At 37.1% G+C, this 25,835-nt stretch overlaps 1 protein-coding gene across 10 annotated transcripts in view; it reads left to right on the forward strand.

Annotated features, from left to right (window-relative positions):
* The window catches only part of DPYD (dihydropyrimidine dehydrogenase), a 366,543-nt gene that overhangs the window by 149,384 nt on the left and 191,324 nt on the right, over positions 1–25,835 (forward strand). For 9 of the 10 annotated variants that reach the window (XM_069022646.1, XM_069022644.1, XM_069022647.1 and 6 more), the window contains one exon: positions 24,489–24,596. In XM_069022646.1, the coding sequence (XP_068878747.1) occupies positions 24,489–24,596 (108 nt within the window). Of the gene's footprint in view, positions 1–24,488; positions 24,597–25,835 lie in introns of those variants that run through there. The other variant, XR_011152352.1, reaches the window with a different exon arrangement.

Raw genomic sequence — 25,835 nt, forward strand, 5'->3', positions numbered from 1 at the left:
GAAAAAAGCATCTTTATCTTCAATTATTTTTTCATATTATATCTGAAATAGAAAGAAAAGTAATCTTGGCTTCGGACCATGCTTCCAGCCAATTCTTTAGGGTCCTTTAGTAATGTCATAGCTTTGGGTTAGAAGTTTCTCTTGTTCATGGAGGGGTTGGCTTATCCTGTCACCAGGCCCTAGAAGTTACTTTTCTAAGGTGTACTGGACAGTTAAAGCTGTTATGAAGGTGGAGGGCATCTGGTTTTACCATCACGGGATTTCATAAAACAGAGCTCCAGCAGTGACAGCAACTCTCTCTCTTCAATGTGTAAGCCACAAACTGACTGCATTAAAGGAGTGGCCTTTCAACCTATGAGCTGAGTGGAGTTAGAGCAGCTTGCCAACTATGAGATCTTGGTAGTACCTCTGCAGCAGGTGTTGGCCTAGAGAACATATGAATCAACAGCTGGATACTAACTCTGAGCACTCTCAGGATCCTGACCCATGTATATCTACAGAGGGAGAGAGGAAAAAACCCCAAAACCCAAACCAATCAAAGCTAAAGAAGTAGATAACCAGAATTTATAGTGATGCTACATGGATGTTGCAATAATTTAGTCTAGCAGCCAAATTGAAACTTCAGAAGCAAAAGCAGTCAAAAGCATTGTTAATGTGATTTCTGCACTGAAGGATTCTGAACTGAAGAATCTGGATCCAGATTCTTTGGTCAGGCAGCTAAGTCTATAAGCTATGAGGCATGGAAGAAGTCAGATCTGGTGCAGGCCTATTTGGTGGCTTCTTTTGTACAAAGTATGCAGAAAGCCAAGCATGGTTTTTCCCTTTCCCTTGTTGTCCACCAAATGTAAAAGAAAATGATAGTACACCTTTGGTTAGTACATCTTTTAATGTCCTTTTTCACTGTTTTGTTTAGTGATTACTTGCAGCTTCTGAATTAAGCTGGCTAACTGTATTGCAGGTGACCTCTAAAATGCCACTGAATTAAGGTTATGGTTAAGGACAGAACTGTTTAGTGCAGTCAGATTTTTACATGCAACATGTATTTATTTTTCATCCTTTTTTCTTTAGTATCTTTGTAAAAAAGTACAGTGAAATCTTCTTGAGCAAGTGCAAGCTTTTTGAGCTGCATTATTACACAGTATTTACAGCAAGTTTGATGCCTGGCCCTTTGTATATATGCAGAAATAGAAAGTATAAAAGGAAAACCTATCATGGCTTTTCCTTGCAGTGCTGAACAGGAACCACACAAAATACACTATCATTGCTCTCAGGAACTGTGAACTACTGCTTCTTGGCATATCACCTTTTCTAAGCACTAAATACAATTATTTGATCATCCTCATTTTGTGGCAGAGACCTTTTCTAAAAGGCACAAGATAACTTTAATGGTTGTAGAATAGGCAAGCAAAAAGCAAGACAACTCAAGGATGAAAAGACAAGTTCATTCTCCACTTGTAAGTCTGGAAATTCAGTCTTTGTTGCTATGACTCTGCTGACAACAAAATTTGTCCCAAGACTGACTTCTGGTTATGTGGCTTAGAAGATGAGGCAGGAGAACAGGAAAGGAAAAGCCTGGTTTAGGCAAATTTGTGCTTGCTTGATATAACGAGCAGACCAAAGAATCATTTAACAGCCTCTCTCTCCAGTTTGTCAGAATTCAATTTAAAAAATGGATTGCCTTTCCTCATGTATGTGTGCATCTGTGAACATGTTGGAAAAGGACTTCTCAAGGGGTTGGTCCAGCTACTATTTCAGTTTCATCAATGCACAAGGGGAAGGAACAGTGTCACATGTAGGTAAGGGTTTGAATCCATGATTTATGCTCCGTGTGTTTTGCACAGAACAAGCCCAGCTCACTAGTCAAAGCAGGTTTCTGGTACATACTTAAAATCTGTGGTTGAACATATTGGAGCTATTTCTCATATTTTAGTTAAACAATAGTAGTGCCTGATTGCATAACAAATGCTGTGTCTATAAAGGAAAAAATTTATACAAGAACAAAAAAGTATTCTTAAATTTTGAGATGATTTTTCACTATTTAAAAAAAAAATTACGTTCATAAACTGATTCATGTTTCTAAAAATATCTTATTAGGGTTTGTTTTATGGTGCCTCTTGAAGCTTCTGCCACTTTAGAATCTATACATATGTTTTATTAGCATTTTTAAATTTGAAAACAGATCCAGGACTTAGTGCTTCAAATGTGCGTGGAAATGAGTGACTAAGTATAAGGATCCCTCCTTAAGTCAGGAGTTCTTCACAAAGTAAGTAGTATTCACAGATGCTGAAATACATTTTTGCAGTCATCTTAGTGGCTATGGTATGCAAAAGTCCTGTATTGAAGCCACTGTTATTTTGAAAAGTCACTGATTTGGGGTCCTTCAACTGTCATTGTTTTCCAGCACAGTGAAGCTTAGATAATAAACTACCACGTGCAAGAATTATAAACTAATGCTGCAAGATAAAGTTCATTTATGCCACTGTGTGCTTTTAAAATCCTATGCTATTTTTGCTCATGTTCTTCAGCTGGGATGGAAGTGTACCTATAACAGTATGACTAATTATCTTTACATGCATTTATCACTAAATAAACTTCACACAAGACAGCAAGATTGTTTACTTAAGCAGTATAATACTGGCAATGGAAGATAGCACTAGAACATAGGATTACATTGCCAGAATGGCACTATTTATTAAGCTATGATAACGCTAATGTTCCTTTTTGATGTATAGCATGTGTGACTTCAGCTGAACTTGTAGAGAGCCTTAAGGATGTTTCATTGAACATTTAGTATGGCAGCAAGCCAGAATACATTTAGCCTAAACCCAGATGACAGGTTGGTAATGAGGTAGTGATTGATGACCACTGCTTCCATATGAAAACCTGCTTGATATGCTGGGGGGGAAATGCATTGCTAGCTCTTTTTATTTCATTCCCTCTGTATTAGTTATTCTTACTATAGAGGAGCAGCATTGGCTGCTGGTTATTCAATCCTGGTTTCACTTTTGGATGAGAATTGAGTACTCAGCTGAGACTGTAGAAGCACAGCCTGATGGCTACATTTATGTGTAGTTCAAATCCTAATTTCAATGGATTTTTATTGTCAAAAATAACTGCAATTATATCACCTATGAAACAGCTTTTAATATTAATACCTGCCTGTGTAATATTACAAATCTTTATGATTCACCTTCTGTACCATCTAAATGGCATTGTTTCCCTTTGATAGAAAAGGAGAGACTTGGCCCAAAGGTTGTGGCACACGGGTCAGGCAGACAAGCCTAAACAGAAGACTGCTGTTTATTTTGCCTAGTCTTGTTTAATGCTTCCTTGTAAAGACACTGCACTGCTTATTCAGAGGAGGGGCAAACTGTGGTTCTGTGCACTAAGAAGGATATTTAAGCCATGCCCTTCAGCCAGATTCCAGCCTGATGTCTGGATTAGCAGTAAGAGTTAGGAGGAGGCAGCAGAGGCCTGTAGGGGTTATATCCATAGCTGTACACATTCAGACAGAGTGGATGTTAGATGTCCCCAAAGCTGGAGGATAACTAATGGGATCACATTAAGGCCTAGTTAGAAATCACCCCGGGATGCAGCAAAGGGCACTAGGGCAGCATAAATATCTAATGTCAGAAGAGAGTTATTATTAGTGTTTTCCCAGGCAGAGGTGACTTTGGTCAGGAACGGGTGAGGAAGCTTGTCACCCTAACCAGAGTGACATTGCACTTCCTCAGAGCAAAAATATGAGCAACAAAAATTGGGATCAGTGGTAGAATCAAAAGCCAGAATAAGGAGGTAGTGAAGCTGGGCTGGGGCAGTTTCCATTCTTCTCCTTCTGCTTCCAGAGATGTAAGGGAAGTTTTCATGCCCTCTGGGGGTGAAGTGGCTGACTTTTCAATAAGGAATGAATGCAATATTAGAATGGCAGATTTGTGGGGTGAACATGCCTTGGACCCAAATGAGGGAGCCTCTGTGACTGGGATTTGCTGATGGGCCTTTATGGCAGGATGGGTTTTGACTTCATCAGGGTGAATGTCTCTAAGGCCAATTGACGCCTGTCTGATAGCGCTCGACAGGGAACTGTAGTGGTTACTGGATGTTTGAGCTAGTAATGATGATTTTGGGCAAATCCAGGAGTGCTTCTGGCATGACTGCAAGAAGGGGAAAATAAGCAGACAAGTCAGGAAACCACTGGACTGCCATGATGTATGAACTGGTGACAACTACGTTTACAAGAGGTTTGTTTGGTACTGCTGTTCATTGGGAAACGAATACACCTTCCATTTTGGGTGGGTGTTGGGTTAAACATTTTTATCTGCTTGGGAATGGGTCCAGGAGTGTGCAAAGTAAGAGCTAAAGTAATCAGTAATGCCTCTTGGTGGAAGAGATGGTTCTATTGGAATTGCAATAGTCCACAGAGCAGACAAAAAGGAAAGGGATAGTTGGTCCTGTTGTCAGGTGGTGGGAGAAAGGGTGGCCACAGTGCAGGGCTGGATTCAGATATGCAGAGCAGAAGTTCATCTCTCTATGCACAAATGGAGAATGGTTATGACAGGAATCATCATCTGGTCTATCTAGGTCATTTACCTTCCTCAGAAGCAAAATTAACATTGTTTTTTCTTACTAAACCATACCGCTCTGATGTTTTCCTTCTTCTTGTGGCTTTTGCTTTTACACTTACTTGCAATCTTTTTTGCAAACCTCTGTTTATTGCATAGTAAGCTCTTTGGGGAGCACCGGTCTCCTTTTTTCTGTTTAGAAGGTATCCACATCCTGCATGTTCAGTACCAAAAATTACTATCTTTTAGCTTAGATATGTCATTCATTTGAACTTTCCATTCATTTGGCACTTCCATTCCATAAATTCCTGTGTATAGCTGTAGCATCCCCAGGCAGGCATCCTGTGAGCTGCAGAATTTGTCAATTCACATTTGGGTTAAAAAACTGCTTTCTTTTGAATGTTTTGAGTGAGTTTGTCAAATGTTCACACCCATAAACTGTCCCTAATTGAGACAACCACATTCTGTTGTTCACTGACCAGTGACAAGATGGAACAGGTCCATTGATTTTTGCCCTTTTCCTCGAAAGATCTTAGTTTTAAAACGTAGTGGCAAGTGAGGACATAGTCTTTTGGTGGAGATTAATGGCCATATGGTGTTGTTGCTTATACACTGGAAAGCTTAGTTATTTACTGTAAAATCTGACTCTAAATTCTATACGCAAATCAGAAACTCCTACTTGGTTTGTTTCCATAACAACACACAAAACAACATCAATCACTTATAGTAGAGCTCCACACTCCATAATTAGGGATGCAGTTTTAAGAAGTGTGGGAGGAGTTCTGTAAAGTGTTTTTATGTTAAAAACAACATTAAGCCTTGTTCTCACAAAAGCTTATGCACAAACTTCACTTAACAGAATGTAATTAATTCCATTGGCATTTATGGCTATGTCTGCACAGCTCTGATGCAGTGTCTGGAGTGACTACGCATGCCCTGCTCTGCGTCCTGTCTGAATGACTGAAGTATGAACAAGGTTTGCTTGAGGGCAAGTTTGCCTTCTGTATAGGGAGCACATGTGGGGTTTACCCCAACAGACAGTGTTGGCTGACCACTTTGCCTTACCAGGCATGGATTTCAATATGAGAGTAAATGCTTGCAGTACAGCAGCAGGTAATACTGGAGAAAAGTGATATCAAGAAAAAACTGCTTAAAGCACTTCATGTAGAAAAAAAATTATAGAATTCGCTGTGTAACTTTTTAATATAGAATTTAAGGCAGTGGGACATCTACCATATATGATATTTTTCACTAGTATCAGGAGTATTCATACCATCTCCACGCTGTTTTCACTACAGCAGTCAAGGACAGATGCCGCCATAAACAGCTGTTACAACATCTTAACACCTTCAATGAGGCAGTCCCACAACCACACTGATGCCTTGCAGAACTCTACAGATTAGTTCAAAATAATCAAATACAAAGTATTATTCTCCACCCTACTTACTGCTTGGCTAGAAAATGGGGGGAAGGAGGGGGTGGTGTTGCATGTGTTTGGATTTTTTCGTTATTGTTTGTTAGTGTTTGGGGGTTTTTGTTGGGTTTTTTTAAATACACATTATCTATATTTTAAAGAACCAACATAGCATACTTTAAGTTCTTCTGGCATTTTTGAGGCACTAAGTAAGTTGTAAGAAAACATTTTCTCTAAAGCATCTTGTAGCTGACAAATCCCTGGGCCCTTAGGCAAGCTGTGTTTGAGTCTTGTTGCTTTCAGCTGCTCCAGAGACAACACGTGGTGTGTGCCTGGGAAGGAAAGGCTGAAGGAGAAAACCCTGAGCAAAGTGAGGGACAGTTCAAAAAAAAAAAAAAAAAAAAGTAGATAAATGGGAGAGAAGACAGTAGGACAGTAGTAGAAAAATGGGAGACAATTTCTACAATGAAATGGAACTGAAAAAAATTAAGGAAAAAAAAAGAAAGAAAAAGTAGATAGAATAAATAAACTGGGAAAAAAAGGCAAATTGAGGAAATAAAATCTGAAAGTCATGAAATTATCCATAAAGATGATAAAAATGGGACGGATTAAAATAAGACAAAAGCTCATATAGTTGTTCTGGCCACATTTTCAATAGTTTTCTTCCTTTGATAACCTAGATGTCAGCTTTTTCTTTAAAGAAAAATGAACAAGTGAATGGAATATATGTTTTACTGAATTTTGATCCTTTCTGTTCTTTGTAAACTATTGTCATGTGTATCAAATAAGTAAGATGTAAAAGTTAAAAAAAAAGTATTTATATAAAAACCTCTCCTGGCTGGTCAGCTGCAGTAAGTTAAAAGATGAGGAAATGTGTATATTCTGAGGATTTTTATACCAGTTTTGATTATGTTACTTATTCAACTCAAAGAATAAGCATATTGTTATGTCAGTGAATATATTATGGGATTTTAAAAAAAAAAACATAATTAAATCACAGCTAAGGTTGCTAGGTGACAGGTAAGAGAAGCTATATAATTAGACATGTCCAAAAAAAGTCAAATAGTGGAAAGTAGTAATCCTGAAGAAAGGTGGCCATTGTCTGTGCTGACATCAAATGACCATCTCGTTCAAACGTGCAGTTCATTAAAGAGTCACCTCCCGCTCGGCTTCTGCAGCTGAGCTCTTACTACTCTGTGTGGAGTCGGTGGAAACAGGGAGACTTTTAATTAAGTGTGAATTTTGATTTACTCTCTGAATAACCCTTTGACAGCATATTATTCCTTGGTTTTTAATATTAGCAATCAGATGTTTCCCAAAGATGCAGTAGCTGCCCACTGATACGTGTGAATCTTTCTACCTGTGTCAAGCCTGTACAGGCTACTGGCAAAATAGCTATGATGTGACACAGTCTGTAGGTGTAACCCATCTCCTTAAAACAAGGAAGGGGAAAATAGTTGCAAAAACAAGCATTTTACAGTAATTAATAGATGTCAGAGGCTTGATTCCTGTCTCTAGTAGTTGAGAAGCTCTCTTGGTCCCCAAGGCCTTTCTAAGAGCATAGAGAGTGGCCTTTCAAGGACATTGCTCCCTTTCTCTCAGCACCTTGATTCCTGTGTGGGGCACAGGTGGTCTGTGTTGCTCCAGTTGCAAGGAGATGAGTGTTCAGACAATGCTTGCACTAGCACCGTTGGAGGCAGGAAGTATTCTGCATGCTTCCCACACCATTAAGGTTCTAGTTACAGAAAATCCACTCTTCAAGCCTTTTAAAATCTTATTATGGGAATTGCCCAAGAGCCATCACAACCTTGCTTCTATTCTATGGTCCTCAGCAAATCACTTACATTTCTTTGCACATCTGTAAAATGCAGGGATAAATGTTGATCTCTTATCTGGATCCTGGGTATTTTGAGGATTGACTGTTTGTGTAGCACCTTGCAAATAGAAAGTGCTACAAACACTAAGTGCTATTTGTTACTCTTGGTATCAAAATAACTCATGCAGCCAAGCGCAGAGTATGGCTTGCTGTCTGCCTACCTGATTTGCATTTCTGCATGTAATGAAAATAGGAAGGTGTTGCTATAATATCAATACCTACATTTGATAAAGTTTATGGATCTTGATGTATTGTCAGAAATTCTGCATTACATCTGCTATACATTTAATTACAAAGCCTCCAAAATTTTAAATATTATATTTTCTTCCTTTCTTCTTCAGTGTCACAACAGCATTCTGTTTATGGCAGCTTTCTGATGGCTTCATTTTCTGAATGCACAGTTCTGTTAATTTCTTCCCAGGTGTTTAGTTGGATGTATGATTTACCCTTTATTAATAAATGTTCCCCCATTCTGTAAAATTTATGCAATTAGGAATTTTGGTTTCAGCCAGTATTCTAAACTATCTGTGTAAATGATTGAATGAATATATAAGTAGATAGTGCAGTCTCCAAAACCTCCCTTATAGCACTCAACAATAATATCTTTTTATCTTGCAAGGACTGCATTTAGAAACTGTTTCACTTCTTGCCCCTTCAACAGTTTTTTTATTCAGATATTCTGAAATGTGGCTTAATTCATTATTTTTTCCCTGAGCTACAAGTCTCTGAAAATGGCTTTTTTCTTTGCTGTTAAGTTGGTGATAGAGATGAGTGTGGCAAAAAAAAAAAAAAAGCTGTCTGATATATAAATGTATAACTGCTCAGCATTTAATTTTAGGCTCAAGAGTTATTATAATCATAATCCATCCCTCCAAAAATTGGAGGGCATGAGCTTTTGGAAAGACATGTACTTAAAGGTATGGAGCTGTATCTGTGTGTATGCTTGGTGATGTGGTTGTCAGTGCAGGGTTAAAAAACTTTCATCCCACATGCTGTACCTTCAACATGCAGATTTGATTTTGCATTTGAATGCATAAGTCAATACTTGTTTTCTATTTATATGTATACTATAATCAGAAATAAAGAATGCAGAATCAGAGGTAGACTTTGTTTTAGCACACAATTCTGTTTATCTGAGTCTCTCCTCACACAACTGTTGTTGTTGCTAAGGTTAATTAAAGTCATTCTATGTCTAATTTTATATGTAAAGCAAAACTAATTTATAATTTAAAATACTGGTGTAAAAGTCTTGGTTGCATATAACTGATTTGGTTATGCTGCACTTCTAAAAGATAATTTTATCAATAGGGCAGTGAATGTACAAGTCAAGTTTTTCCATCTGTGTGATGGGATTTTTACATGGACTTTAAGGAAGCTCCAGCATTGATCAGTATCAGTCGTAACCTGTTATAAAATGACATGAGAGGTAGAATTACTGTTACATGTTGCAAACATCCACAGCTGTAGGTAGTGATATTTGAGTTGTTTTTAAATGCTAACGACTGAAATCATCTGTGAATGGAGGAAAATTGTATTCAGTTTTTGGTTTAAAGTCACTGTCCTTTTCCGACACTCTGATTTTACAAGATTATTGAGTCATTTTGTTGAATAAGGCAAGCCCAATTCCATCACTTACTAGGAAAGGGACTGTGTAGTAAGATGTGCTTTCTGCAAACAAGTATGTGTGGTACTAAGTAGAAGGATGGAAGGAGGTTTTGGAGGGAAGACATTTCAGAAATTAGCTCTCGACCCTTGTGTGAGATCTGTGTTTTCTAGTTCTCCATGGCTGAGCTTTGTTTCTTTGTAGCGTGGGTGGAGGAAGAAGGGGTCTGAATCCTGGTATCCTGCCACTGGCTAGGAGAGCTCTGTAACTGATAGAAGCATACCTGCTGTTGAATTTCTCTGTTCTATGAGTGTCTGGTCACCTGATAGGGAATAATTTTCTTTTACCTAACTGTAGTAGTGGATTTTTTAAATCGCAGATGAAAACCTCAGAAATCTTTCTGTGGCTTAGGACCTCAACCAGGGCATATTTTGTAGAATTGTAAAATAATTGGAAGGGACCTTTGGCAATTGTCTAGTGTAGCCCCCTAGCTCAAAGCAGGGTCAGCTGGAGCAGGTTGCCTAGGACCATATCCAGTTTTGAGCACCTCAGAATACATAAGAATGCTTGCTCTGAAAGTCTCCTGGCACTCCTGAGGTTTTCTTTTCGTCTGCATCAGTAATGTACAGGCATACAGATCTTTTGGCAGACAAGGGATGTGTCCCAAAGGTACTTAGGCCCAAGTCAATGAGAGTATTTAGATGCACACCTAGGAAGGAGTTTGTTTCAAGTACTGTCCTGTTTGGTCCTTAACACCTGCAACTGTGTTACAGTTAATGTCAGATTTCTGCAGGAAAACCTTTTTCAAACTTGATTTTATTGTGAGTGCTTTCGCAAACATATCTGATTTTCACTACCCAACTTGCCTACAAATCCCTGCTAGAATTTTCTTCTGGCACATGAGTAGTCACAAAAGAATTCCAGTTATGTTTCTAGATGGGTTTCTGTCTTCAAAAATTTCTGTACTAATGTGAAAGTAAGCAAGTTTATTATTTTCTGATCTGTGTATTTTTGTTTCAACTCTAAACATGTTACTGTGGTTGTATTTTATAATTGCGTATAATTATGTAATTATATCAATTTTTTTACTACTGTCAGAAGATTTTTAAAAAAAAGTTTGGTGCTTGTTAAAAATTGAGTTTTACTATTATTTATAATATTATACTGAAGAGTTTTTTCTCCTTCATGCTTTGCACAGAAAATATTTCTGGTAAAGCAGATGTAGATAGAATGTGGCAATGTTTTAGCATAAAGAAATTGAATATAATATCAGCTTTCCCAATTTATTGATTAGCCCAGGAAAGTCCGATAGCTAACTGAGGGTTTCCAAACTGTCAAAATTTTCAGTGGCAAGTTGATGTTGACATAATTGATGTTGAATGTATTAATTTTGTCTTAGTGATCCAGAAATCAATACATTTTAATACTGACTTTGGTCTGGGCTGGATCCAAAGTGCAATGAAGAGCCTAATGCTGTGAACAGCTAAACTTTTTCTTTAATTGTGCAGCTCTCAGCCATTTCAGATAGTGGCAAGCATATCAAGCAGGTAAGTCTATCTATTGACAGAGAGCAGAAAGTTTCTTGACAGTGTGAAGAGATTAATTTGTGTAAAGGAAAAAAAAAAGAATATTTAAAATTAGCTTAGGCTTAGTCTGTGCTTAAATGTTGGCATTATAGCATGTTTTCGAAGCCTTTGACAGTTTTGAACAAAAGTTACCTTTTAGTTCAAAACACAACAGCAAATCAATATAATTCAGTAGATCCCCAAATAGTCTATATTCCAATGAGCCTGGTTTTGTGACTCTCACAGAAATCTGTTCTCAGTTTTCTTCTGATGGATTAATAGAAAACCAGCATTTACTAGAACTGCCAAATTCCACATTTGACAAGAAATTAAATCTTTTTTAAAAAAGAAAGAATAGCACAAACTGCATCTTAGATTTATGCTAGTGCCATTGGATTTAGGCACTTGAAAGCAATTTCAAGAGCAGATTTGCATACAACAGAAACATGTGAGCAAATTGAAAGTGCTGCTTAGGATTCATAGGGGAGCAAAATGCATACTCCATCTCTGACATAATTTGTCTTGAGGTTTATGAAATAATTTTTCATCGGATTATAATATTTAAATTAATTAAAGATACAGTTTGCTATTTAATAAACAATGTGTTTTGTAACTTCATTAAAGATGCTGCCTTTCTTAATTGTAATGGTCCAAAAAGTTGTCAGTGAACTGTACATTAACTGCAGAGATAATAATGATTTTATATGCTAATAATTTTTAAATTAACAACTCATGTAGTTTTTCAGCCACACAGGGAAAATAATTTGCATTCTTAAAGCTTACTTTGGTATTAACCACTTTACTTGGGGAGAGTGGATATCCTTGTATAAAATGTTCATTTGTTTTACATTAGCACTAATGCAAGCATGTAGGACCCACTGGTGTGAAAGGATTAAAAGCAGCAGCACTAGACAAGCATGAACATTTCAGAGAGAAATCCTTGTTAGAGAGACCTAGTGGGACTGTGTAATATGATTTTCTATTTATTGATCTGGTTTTTGTTACCATTTGAAACTCTTTTGGGAGAGACTCTTCCTGTTGTAGCACTGCAAATACAAAAATGTGCACCAAGCAGACATTAAGGATTCATGCTCACTCCCAGGTAAATTTGTGTGCCTTGGTTGGCGTTAGCATGGGTTGAATGCCATGTCAGAGGAAATACATGCTCCCTTGGGAGTATTTGCATCATCACTGCAGGTGATTTGAGGTGTCTTGTTTTAACTTCCTGACATGTGTCATAGCCATCTCTTCATGGAGTGAAAAGGGACATACAGTCCTACCTCACTGATGCTTTAAGTATCACAAAAATTTGCTGCTTAACATAAGTATAAATTTCCCATTTTGAGTGTTTTTCTTCCCCACCAAGAGCATAAATTTAAGAGGAGGAGGAAGCTTCTGTGCACGCCTGTGCAGGTATCTGAACCTACAAGCCAAGTACCTGACCCATGATCTTCAGTGACTGTGTTTCATTTCATGTTCCTGACTGTTGGTCATTGAGGAGGCATTTGGAGATGTGCACCACCATTTCTCTGTTTTCTAGATAGTAACTATAAAGCATCTGAGGTTCCACTGCACTGTAGTTCTGATGCAAAGTCTCAGATTTAGTGCCCTGTCAGCAGTATGAGAAGTGCCCAATGCAGGCATTTGATGAAAATTAGTTAATAAAGACACTCTGTCTTTTAAGTAAAATTTTATATGAAATACCGTATATGCTGTTGTTGAGAAAGGAATTCAGATTTAATTAATAGATTAAAAAAACTTAAGACAATTCATGAGTTTTTTCTGTCATTTACCCTTACTCAGAATAGGATTTGGTCGAAGTATGAACTTGCTTTGTTATTTCCAGTATGTGAAAGTATGAAGGGGTAGCTGTGCAGTCACTGTAATGTTTCTGAGCTGATCTACTTGTGTAGGAGAATATCACTTTAACAGAATATTTACATGAAACTCCTTATTACAGTTGCTTTTAAAACGAAAGGGAGATAAATATGTGCTTAATGATAAGGACATTGATGTGTAGGGGGTAAATCACCTGAGTGAGAAAGCTCATTGACCCTCCATCATGTTACAAGAATGTCATATTTTTTGCAGGGTATTCTGTACTGACACACAGTGTGTGACAATCTGAGAAGATAAAGCCTCTGATGACACATACTTATTATTCACCTGCAATTATAAAACTGTGTGCTTTTTTTCATAATTGATAGTGAACACTGGAGCATAATCATGTTGAAAGTGTCTCTTCAGAATGTTGCTTTAAAGAAATGAGTAAGAAAATCTTCTCAAATGTTTTGATAGATGATTCATGGCACTGGAGCTGCTGATGAGGAGCCAATATAACCAAGTCTATAAATATGCAGTTACGAGAACTCTGGAAACATGAATTCTGGTAGTGTGACAGATTCAAAAAGCACTTTTTCTACTGGAGTAGGTTTCTAAAGTTACTCTCTTCCTGTTCTACATTCAGATGCCGTTGTCTAATTAGTCTAATTGGCTGGCAAAATTGCCAGCTTTTAAATAAAATTAGTTTGGAGGTGAGAGAACAAATACCATCAGAAACCTGATTTATTCTTTCTTTCTGAAATAATTGTTTCTTTTTAACTCAGCAGAGCTGGCTTTATTATTTCTAGGGAATTTCTGTTTAATTTACTGTATATGACACATTTCCAGAAGAAATTAATATTGGCAGCCTATTCATAAACCTTTAAGCAAAGTAATTGTAATGGAAAGACTGACCTCCAGCTTACCTGGCAGTAATGCATAAAGCTCTAGCAAAGAACAGTTACCTGATGTTATTTTAACAAAATCAGCTTGCCTAAAGTCAGTACATGTGCATTTTCCTGTGTTTCTTATTGCTTCTGAAGATCCAAAATGCACTGAGGGTAATGAGAATGAATGATAGCTTAGATGTGTTCTTTCCTTGAGCTGCTGGTTGTATTAAACCCACAGCTCCTGTGCAGACTTACAAATCTATAACATCCGTTTCAGATGAATTCGGAAACAAGGGGGCTGCGTTCTTTTATTCTTGGTGCAGAGATTAAAATTGATCACAGCAGACACCAGGGAGCAGATTTGAGTATCACAGCTCAATGTGGTTAACTGGGATAGTGCACGGCTCCTGTACTACTTAACTGTTGCCACACAGGTTACGGATATTATTGATTGCAAGGGTCAGGGGAGGCTGCAGGGAGGTTATGTTGCATGATGCTATTTGGTAATTTTTGAGGGAGAAGAGCTATGAAGTCTCCTAGCATCTGGGACAGGTACAGTTTAAACCTGACAAATGGAGATTTATGTTTGTGTGAGCTGGCAAAGCCCTTCAGGTAGAAATAATAAATGGAAATTTGATAGGATGGTTTTTTTTATCGTAGGTCAAATATTGTGCTGTAGAAAAAAGGAAAAAAAAGATGTAATTATTACCTTTTCATCAGAATGCACTGATGATAGGTTTTCAGTTGTAGATCTGTGCTGCAGGATAATGAATAACATTTAAAAGTCTTTTCTTGAGGCATCATTTTAAAATATATGTAGAGATGGTTTACCTGAAGTGAGTAAAAAATGCAGTGTAGGCGGAACAACACAGGAGTAATTACTGAATAAGTTTTATAGCATCTTTTTGTTCTTTCATGTGGACAAAACCAGTATATAAACATGCTAAGATTTAAGGTGAGACAATATAATATATTAACAAAGAACTGGGAAAAAATATTTGTTTCCTGTATTGAAATTTCACAGAGTGCTAATTATTCATTAGCTTTTGGAAGACCTTGCTGAATTACACTGAAGACTTCTACATATGAAAAAAGAAAAGATGAATCCTTGTAATGTTTTGAAAATAGGAATGACTGGAAAGTGCTGTGCTGTATTTTGCAAATATTACTTAGCATGTGGGATTTTTTTCCTAGAGAAGTAAGTTTTTACAAATATTTAATATAGATCCAATTATACAGGGTGCAAAGCTGTGATTGACTCAGCCTATTGTTTCATGGTCACTATATTGAAACAGAATGGGAGCTATGGAAGTAGTGTGAAACAGAGGAATAGTTGTGGAGAAATGGCTGTAGTTAGATATTTCTATGATTCTTTGCTGCTTTATTCCATCAAATTTAGGAAACAATATTATAAAAATCAGTGTTTAGATTTCAAACACAGATACCACCTATTGTCTATTATATTCCTAATATATCAAAAATGCAGGTTGATTTTAGGTAATATAAGTTGATGTTGTCTCAGTATACCTCATAGCAACTTCTTCCTGTACAGTGCCTGAGATGTAACAAAGGTGTTATTACAGAATATTAATTGCTTAATTAGTCCTCATATATTTCTACAGAATGAATTTGCTGCCTTTGATAGTTTGGTTTTTTCAGCTGTTGCTTTGCAATACTGTAGAGGCCTAGTATTTGTTTTTCTTCATGATGCCAACTAAGTATTTGTGTTTTTTTCTTTGTGAATGTTTATCACCAGTTTTGCTCACATTTCTATTCTCATTGCTCTCATATCCATTCCCTGTCTATTTATCGTATGTAGCCACTATTGATCCAGCTTCTCAAGATTTTTCCCCATGTTTTGAAATGGGGAGACATATGAATACATCTTTGCTATGCTAATGTTTGATTTTCCCTATGTAAATTTTTGTTTGCTTAGATTATTTCAGTATAGCAGCATGACTGCTTATAAACAGGGCATATTAGACAGTTAAGTTATAATGAGTCTGCTTGGGGAAAGGCATGGGTTCCATTGCAAACAGGTGTGGTAATATTTTCTGCTTTCTTTTCAGGAGTCTGTTACTCCCAGTCTCACCATCCAGTTTATTTTGCTTTTGCTTCCACATATTTGGATTTTCTGTGCTGTATAAAAATCACTGTGACATGCAGTTTCTGAGATGATAGATTTTTGTGTGTCCTTCAAGTTACTGCTAGATGGTCCCTGAGGAGGTGATCTTGCTTTGTGGCCACTTCAGCACTGTTTACTGAACACGAGTAAGTGCTGGGTCTAGCTTCTTTTCCTCTAGGGTGGTGCAGTGTATCCCACTGGCAAATATTATCTTGGTGGTGTCTGGAGGAAACACAGCCCCCTGTCTTTCCATTGGCAGGTTACTGCTAGGAACAAGCTTGTAGAAGAAAGAGGGGAAGGAACTGGCAACATTAGCATGTCAGATCTGAAACTTCAGCGGTCCTGGTTCAAGAATGCTCCTGAAAAATGACAGCTCAAGTCCATGGTGGGAAGTGACCAAATTCCAGCCAGGACTAAAATCCAGTTTAGCTCTATTGTAAGCAGACTGAAACAAGCTCTGCTCCTGGGTGGAGTGATACATTCTTGAGGTAGAGATGGATTGGACTCAGACTTCTAAATGCATTTTCACTAGTGACCTTTTCAAATTTGTCGCCAGTATAATAAATGTTACCAAGATGAGTTAAGAAAGGTTTGCAGCAATATTCCACTTTATTTTTTACAGCAGATGTTTCTTCAGTTACTCTGTATTACAATTTACAGAACTCTTATGTTCTACAAATCAAGATTCATAGCAAACAGTTTCAGTGCTTTAAGTCCTACAATAAACAACAACAGGCAGAACAGAACCAGAGGGAAGGTAAGGAGATATCTGCATTCATCTTTTTCTGTGATAAGGTTTACTTCACAGTGATCTTCACATTCCAGCAAGTTCATTTGCTGGGGCTGCCAGCTAACTTCCTAGCATCCTCAACTCGACTACTTCAGATATGGTGAACATTAAGTATCAGTTTCCAAACACAGAAGAAAGGCTAGAATTACCATCTGTTTCTTAATTTAGAAATCTGTATATGTTTGTACAACCTAGTATCACTTCTTCTGGCGTGTCCTTTAAAGAATTATGTTTTAAAAACACTTAGTGATACAGTATGCTTCAGTTCTGAGGTATGCATTTTAAGAGTTCTCTTAGAGGATAAATGCTCAAAACCTTGAGTTCAAAATCTTCATGGTGCTTGCCTGAATAGCCAGATATTGAGATTTGAACAATTATTACATAATTTCTCCAGGTCTTTGTTTTACCATCTTGAAACACAGATGTTTTTTCATTAAAATACATTATTTTAGTCATGCTTGAGTATTACCCCATTAAATTTCAAAGTGCAGCTCCCGTATGTTGACCATAATAAAATTAAAAACAGCGATTAAGACTAGTGGTAGGCAGTGGAGGGTAGGCTAAAGCCTTGTCTAAGGCTGGACTGATTACAATAAAATCAAATTTGGGGTGGAGTCTATATCTGATGGGGCTAATGAGTTATGGTTCACCTTTGGACACTTTGGTCGACATTAAATGTCAGTCTGATCTGATCATGGGATCACTAAATGTTGCAAGGGCAGACCACAAGGCTGCAGTGTTTTGTATCCCATGCTCAGACAGGCAACACTGATTGTGTTGTCATAATCCTAATTTCCATCACTCACATGGATTGATTCTGCCTGTGATTCCCATCTGCACTTTCTGATGTCTAGCTCCTGTGAATTTTGGCTACCTCTAAACTGGGTTTGGGCAATTGATAGTCAAAGAGAAATTGGATTATAAAACCAAATTTAGTTCTAAGTAATCTGACTCCTTCATTCTTATTATTTTGATACCATTTGCAAGAGTTCATATATTTGTCTCTGTGTCTAATTTAGCAAAAAAGTAAGGTGTGAGATCTACAGACTGCATTGCTTCCAGGTTCAGCTACTTATTCAGATGTTTTTAAAAGCCATGGTATGGATATAGGTGTTCAATTTAGAATGCACTGCAGCAGCTGTGTATGGCTCATGCTGTAGATGGGAAGGGTGCTTTCACATATGCTTTACACACTGTTCATTCTAACTTGAGGGTAAGAGAAGGCTAACCCTAGTGTAGTTCTTTTACTTTTTTCCCTTTTATTTTCTATGAATGAGGTCTTTAGCCATCATTAGGGAATTACTCCTAAAAATCTTGCAAGCATACCTCTTCCAATGAAAATAAATCATTAATAAAAAATACAGAAAAGGAGCAGTTATATTACAAAATTAATCTACCAGACTTACAGAGAAAACAAATTTGAAGGAGCCCCCTGCTGTGGAGATGAGGCAGTAATCTCAACAGCAGGAAATAAAGGGAGAGAGGGAGAAAATACAAAAGCATAGACATTAAAAAAGTAATTAAAACACTTATCTCCATCGACATACATATCAAACAAAAAAAATCAAGCACCTAGAAAACATACTGTATTGAACCTCACAACAGGAAGTAACAAAGCTGTCCCCATAAAAAAAATCTCCAGCAAAATGAGAGAGATTGTTTACAAATACGAGCCTCAAAAGTATTTACTAAAGTGTTAATCACTGATGGACTGACCTTGAGAAAAGCTGAGCAACTACAGAGTATTTGCAACTTTTCTGAAAGACTAGATTCCCAGTATCAAACCCTTAAAACTGTAGAGAGAGTAACTCTTCAGATATTAATGGTTGTCTGTTCCATGCATGGTGAATGTCATAGCATGAGTTGTAGTGGTGTGTTTAGTATAATCAGCTGTGTGGCACAGCTTAACTACCATATTTGGATTATTCATTTCAATATAGTTCATTTCTAATGTGTGCAGTATTGATCCATGGACAGCAATGTTAGCAATATGGATATAGTGAATGTGGCTTCTTAGAAACAAATCGGTAGAGGATGTCCCAATGCATACAAGTAGTTTCTATCATGTCTAGGTAAAACTGTAAATTTGACAGTTATGAAAGTTTGCAGTTTCAGTGTTATTGTTCAAGAAAATACTTCAACATACTTAAAACTCATGGTCCAGTTTATACATATGTTGGATTGTGTGACATTAAATAAAAACTGTTTTAAATACATAGACTTTGATCTCCACTTCCCCAGCCCACAAACAAGACTTGTTCAAGAAGATCAGAGCATTCAGAAATATTAAAGCAGTGCTTATGCACTTAGATTTTACAGTCTGCCATGTTTCTTTGTAGTCACAGTCTAACCATATGGTACCTGTAGCTGCAAGTCTCTGGGCAAGTGTTAAATGTCATCAGACGTGCTATGTCTGAAATATTTTTGTATGGGAGCAGAAGAAGCGGGTTGGAACACCCTGTGTGTAAAAAGGCAGGTTCATGGGGCAAAATGGTGCTTTTCTGTTAATTCAAAAGGACCCTTTCAGAAGACAAATGGTGGATTTAGAATTTACCTTAAGAGGGCAATTACCTTAGCTCTGTAATCTACTTTAGTGCATCCTTTTAAGAAAGTTAAAAAAAAATAAACAAACTTTGTTAACAAAAAACTAATTTATCAGACAGTGTCATTTCCTCTCTAAAACTCACATCAGTCTCTGGCCATCAGCCTTCCATGGCTCCTTTGCCCAGGACACATGAAGGGGCATAGCCTATTGCTGGCCAAAGGTGAGGAACTGCTGGTGCAGAATCTGTGCTGCCTCCTAGCTAGACTGTGCTCAAGTTTCTTATGCTGAGGAGCAGGCTGGGACTCAGCTTGTCTAGGCTTGGCCTCTTGGATATTATTTCAGAAGACTTGCATTGCCACCAGAGCAGATATTTGGGTAATCAATCCTTTGTTTCTTCTCTCCAGTTTTGTATGAGATTCATGGATTTTTCTCCTCATTCTCAATATTATCTGACAGTTAAAGGCTTTCCACCCAGTCCTAGGATTTCCTGTAATGGAGGCTGTGGAGAAGAAGAGTTTTCCTTGTAAATGTGGTTTTTTGAACTCTGGTTTAACTCTGAAACAGAAGCATGGATATGGTAAAAGGTGGAAAGATGTCCTTGCTCTCTAACTTTCTAGCTCCAGATGTGTATGGCAAGAGAACATTAAAAAAAAATCCATAAATTGGTGAATGGGGTTTGATATTTGGCTTCCTTGTTTCAAAAGTTAGAAAAAGGAATGTGCATAGCCAGTCAATCACATTTTATTTGGGTTTTTTTTGATTGAATTTGGATAAATTTATGAATGCATGTCATTTCAAAACAAACTTGAAAGATTGAATGTACAAAGTGTCAGCACTTTTAAAAGGTAACTCATGGTATTTTCAAACATAGTTTGCATTCACCAGCAAAATTCAGTATTATCACAATTAAAAATGAAGGCAACAAAAGTTTTCAGTGTTCAATGTGAGGAAAACCAGGAAAAAATAGTGCTCTAGTTAGTTTTGTCCCTGTAGGCTACTGTATATTTACACTTCACCTTCAGCTCCTCTTTTTTTTTGTTTTGTTTTGGTTTTGTTTTGGTTTTTTTTTTGGTGTGTATCTGGAGATGTGTTTTCAGTCAGCTGCCAGTGAAAACTACATTTGGCCCTTATCAAGGACAAGGGCTTATTTTCTATGTCAGTTATTAAGATCAGTTGAGAAGTTAATTTGAAACTGCAAATTTGCCCAACCATGTCAGATTTAAGTAATCCTAACAGTAGGTTCAGGCTCAGAAGCATAGCTGTTTCTGGGAAGAGGGGATTTGATCAAAATAGGAGATAGATGTGCAGTGCCTGTACTCTTGCTTCAGTCTCCCTTTCCAGATCAGGCTCATAGTTACAGTAGTAGCAGACTTAGCTGATTGATGTGTTGACATGCCTGGATTTACTTGGTGCAGTAGCTGAGAGGACTTGGTGCCCTGTTGTGCAAGCCAATCCCTTACATTGTCTATGCATCGTTCTGGTATATTGCTATATCTGGTATATTGCTATTGTATATCTGACAAATTTGCTCTGATCACTTAGCAATTCATATCTCAACTGGACTAGGGAATTGTACCTAAATTTTCTTTAAAAGGAAACAATGGGCTTGACACTGTGCATGAAGAAAATTGACATGCAACAGTACTGTGAGAACAGAGAGTACAAGATCTTGATAGGAGACAGATGATGGTTTTTTCTAATACATATGTGCATGTATATATTTATATGTATCTATAAAGGACACAAAAATGGGAAGTTAGAGTCTGTATTTTCCAAAGCCACTATTACAGGGGCTAAGGACTTTGGAAAGTATATGGTGTGGCATAACTGGGAGAGACTTTGGTGCTGGGGTATTGCACACTGAAGAAGGGGTTGTGGGGACCAAATGAAGGAAAGAAGCAAAGCGAGTTGTGATGCCTACTGAGAGACAGCTGGAGCACCTGTAGATGGAAGGCAGAGCACGGCAAACCAGAGGGTCAGGAATCAAGATGAATTGCTTTCTATGCTGCACCTGACCCAGATTGGGACTGTCTAGGTTAGCTTTTGCAAAGTTGAACTAGATCTGTCATGCAAGCTGTTATTTTCACAACATTTCTACTTTCTCTATTCTTAGTAAATGCAGTTTTACACAGCCCATGAGGCTTCATTGCGTGGTTTGGGTATCAGTTGCTTCAGAAGCTTGTTTCCTGTTATCAGCAAGCAAAGGAGCTGAGGCTTGAGGAAGTCCAGGGCTTTGGATGCAGAAGATGAGAGGCTGAGCATAGCCCTCTGCTTGTATGAGGGTGTGCAGAGGCCATCCAAACATCACCAGGGGAGCTGCCTTTCTAAGCTGCCTCCTCTTGGTTGCCCTTCAAAGGAGTTGTTCATCAGTGAAGGGGAAGGAAATAATTGTTATCGCTAGATTTTGATATAGGTGGTTTAAAGACAGGAAATGTGGAATACTGATAGATTGTTTCAGAACAATCAATAACAAATAACAAATAAAAAAGTCTTTTTAAATGGCTTGCAGTTGGATTTAGAGAACAGACAATTGACTTTCTTGGCTTCAGCCTAAAAGCCAGGGAAAAGACCTCATATTTTTCTAAGCATTTTTTTTTGGGTGGCTCTTGGCTATTTTGTATTAGTGTGTGAATTCCCTTTTTCTAAAGGATCTCTCTGATTTATCTTCAAAGGGTATTTCTCTTGGTTCATTATTTTGACCTAAATTGTGTCTTTCTTAGGTGACTGGGTTTTTTTAAATTTTATTTCTTCTCTAAAACCATTTGCTCAAAACTGCATTTTTCCTCTACAGCTGTTTTTTCGTTAAATATTCTCTCTCCCAAGAGGCTGTTGGCTATTTATCAATATTTGATCTCTCTGTAAAACATACTTCTGTTGGGTGGATGTTTATTATGAAATGGTGTCTCTGAAGTGAATCTTATCTGTTCTTGATCTCTTTCTCTGTCTGCCTCGGTCTGCCTCTTTCTTAGCTTGCCTAGTGGCTTTAAGAAGTACTCAGTCTCTCTATTTTAACAAAAGTAAATGCAGTCATTACAATGGCAAATCCTAAACAGCAAAAGGCGATGCATCAGAATCCAGTACAATACAACTTCCAGCAGGTGCTTAGCAAAGAGCTTGAATCTGTGCTAAGAAATCCCCTGCATTTCCTTCAAATATAAACATCACTAAACTTTTTCAGGGAGTTTTCACAAAAATGAAAATAGTAAAATAAATATTTAGCTAATGCCATGTAAATTGATGACCTCTTTGGCAGTTGTTTGGTCATATCAGCCAGGCAAAACGTTTTTGAATCCAAGGCATTCTTATCCAACTCCTTTGATTTCGGTGATACCAAACTGGTGATGAACCTGGACCAAGAACTTTGCAACATTCCCTTTATTATACTCTTTATTCAGCCTATGGGAGCCAAATTACTGATGCTGTTAGAGACCAAATAGTTTTCATTAGGAGATGATAAAAGCAGCAAAAATAAGTGGGAAAAAATATTTGTGAGGGTTTCTCCTTGGGTTTGAATGGAGATACACATTAGATAGAAAAGAAATTATCTTTAATGCAGGCTGGACATCTCACTAATGACAAGAGTGTTTCTCCCAAGAGTAAACTGGGGCCTCTGAGTTGGTTTATGGATATCTCAATAGAAATAGTTGCATTACTCTGTCCTCTGCCTGCAGGCAGTCACTGAGAGCTTTTTCTGAGGTACTCTTTCCATAGATGATTTTGCAATATATACATAGAGGAAAATCTATGCCCTTTTAAAAATAGTTTCTTTAATGCATTTTACATATTGTACTAAGAATTTCTGGCAGCCTCTTAAGATATCCATTATTCATTATTCATTAGCTGAAATTCCAGTCTACCCAGAAGGTACAGCATTTAAAGGTCTTGAAGTTCAGGATGTGCTAGTATTTTTTAACCTTATTTTTCTCAATATCCAACTATAGATCAGTGTTGGTTTCAAAGTGAGGTATTCAGCAACTGAGTCATGATTTTCTTTATAAATAGAGATCAAATTTCAGGATTTTTTTATTTGCTTTTTGGCTTGTAAGCATTTTGAATTCACTGAGAGTGTATGTTGTTTTGTTTCACTGAAACTATTAAATCTAAAAATGTATTTTATTTTTTTAGAATTACAATAATTTCATTCAGAGTTCTAGAAGTTTTAATGAACTTCATATAGGTAGCTCATGAAAAAGTTCTCAGACTTCTCGTTACTTAATTCTGGTTGTATGCTGTAACGAGACAGATTTTTGCTGCTTAATTAATACAAAAAGACCTCAAACCTTCCCTGCTTGGAAGAGCACACCTTAACGTGCAATCCTGAATTATTGTAGATGCCAACATTTTGTTATTAGGATTTTCCAGACCAGTATGTCTCAAAGAGGAGAAATACTATTCTGCTGCCAGCCATGCCTGAGAATGGAGGGAACACAGATTGCTTTGTGTGCTCCATTTCTTCGTGCTTGCTGTGAGGATTCCTTACTTCTAGTGTATTTTCTTAGAAAAATTGTTGACATTTACTTCATTCCAGTATTTAATTATTAATTAGCATACTTTTGATAATATTTTGGGGTTTTAGATGTAAATATGAAAGTTGAGACTGTTGAAAATACCCTGATTGCATTTGCATGAGTAAAATGGTTTAACTGGTGTGTCAGCTGGGCTGGCTTTTTGTGCTGTCCAACCATTCACACAGAAATGAGAAGATGTTCTTTGGTAATTGGAAGGTGCTTTTTGCTGCTTTCCTTTAACTGAAAGGTATTTGTTGCTATTAATAGTCGTGAAGTAAATCCTTGTCTGCATCCTACAGACTTTGTCTAAATGTGTGCTTTTAATAACTAGGAATAAATTTTAGCCAATCAAGACTTTGAGGTCTTGAGAAAATAATCAAGAATGGCAAAAAATGATGGCATACAAGTACTCACAGATAGATCTACAGCACTGCCATTTTTCCTCTTCCCCTTATCAGTTAAGCTGTTTGTTACTGCCTCATTTGTATTATCTGCTTTTGCAACCTGTTCTCTCTAATCCTTTCCCCTCTGCATTTTTGTTACGAGTCATATGAGTACACACATTATCCAATAACCTGATTTTCAAGTGCCTGTACTATTAAACAATCACCAGTTATATAAGCTGCAGACTACAAATGTGGTCATTTGTGATACTCTTTTGGAAACATCCAAGGGTTTGTAAAAGTGCTTGTATTGACGATGTTTTTGAGAATGTATGTGTAATTCAAAATATATATGGGTCATTAAAATTTCCTGTGTAATTCTGGTGTGCCATAAAATATCTTATTTCAGGTTTGCCAGAACCAAACAGAGACCGTATATTCCAAGGACTGAGAATGAATCAAGGATTCTACACATCTAAAGACTTCTTACCTCTGGTAGCAATGGCAAGTAAACCAGGTGTGTGATACTCTGTTCTTGTTGTAATCACATTCAGTAAGTCATTGGCAGTTATTAATATATCCAACTGTCTACACAGCAGCTCATCCAGTTACAAAGTACCTTCCACTGAATATGTCTGGGACGGGGGTTTCTCTTGTCATGGTCAGGAAAGTTAGTCCCAAGGCTTATAAACTAAATGATCATATATACAAATCTAAACGTATGGCAAATAATTTCTCCTAACAAGTTATATTTGTTAGTTTGAATTATATTCGAAAGATGACAAAAGCTTCACATTTGTATAAAGTATCTTGAAAAAATAGCATATTTAAGATGGTCCTCTAAAAATCTGATATTAAGGAAGGTGTTTCTGACCTATATAAGCAGCTGATTTGTAGACTGTTGATAAATTCTTTTACTCGATCCCGAGTCACGTGCTGCAGGTTTTACAGACACATTTAAATCGGCACTTGTTCCCTACCCAATGAATTTACAGTCTAAGACTCAGGACAACAGGAGTAGGATAGGAGTTAATAAGAAGGTGCTCAGTTCACTGCACCAAATGCAGTCTTGTTTTATGGTTTTACATCTTCCTTTGAGCACAGAGATGGCTGCATTTGCTTCCCAAGGAGTATAGCTGCTTTCAGTGTCCCTGAATATGAACTCATAAGCCCCAAATATGTGGTTTCTATGCCACATTTCTTCATGGTCTAGATTTCTCTGGCAAAAGAGAAATTAATGTACAGTTTTTCTTTTTACTTAGGACAGAATGTGGTATTTTACATATGACTTCATATAACTTGTTTTATCTACAAACTGATTTTCATTTGAGCATTCAGAAATTTCTTTTAGTATCATATAGGATTTCCCACTTATTTAGTAGATTTTTCTTCAACACTTTTGAGGAACATATATTCTGTAGCAGATTATTCCGCTTATAAAAGTAAAGTTTATTACCCCATTTTATGCAAAATATTTCAGGAGTGAAATTCTGCATTCCATCTGTCCCATCTCTCTGCTGTTTTCAACAAATGCTCATTTCTGTCTGTTTTCTTAAGCTTAAACTAATCTTAAATGATTTGGGAGAAAAGGGTGGGTTTTTCATTTTCTTTTTGAAGACAGAGATGTTTAAAAATAAAACAGATTGAGAATTTGCAGTGCAACACATTCATAGATTAACAAAGGAAAAGTAAATTCTGCAAAACAATTTTCTCGAAACAATTTGACTAAAAATACTTTGTAGAATTCTGTGGAGCA

This window comes from Aphelocoma coerulescens, chromosome 8 (assembly GCF_041296385.1).
Source record: "Aphelocoma coerulescens isolate FSJ_1873_10779 chromosome 8, UR_Acoe_1.0, whole genome shotgun sequence".
Taxonomy (NCBI): domain Eukaryota; kingdom Metazoa; phylum Chordata; class Aves; order Passeriformes; family Corvidae; genus Aphelocoma; species Aphelocoma coerulescens.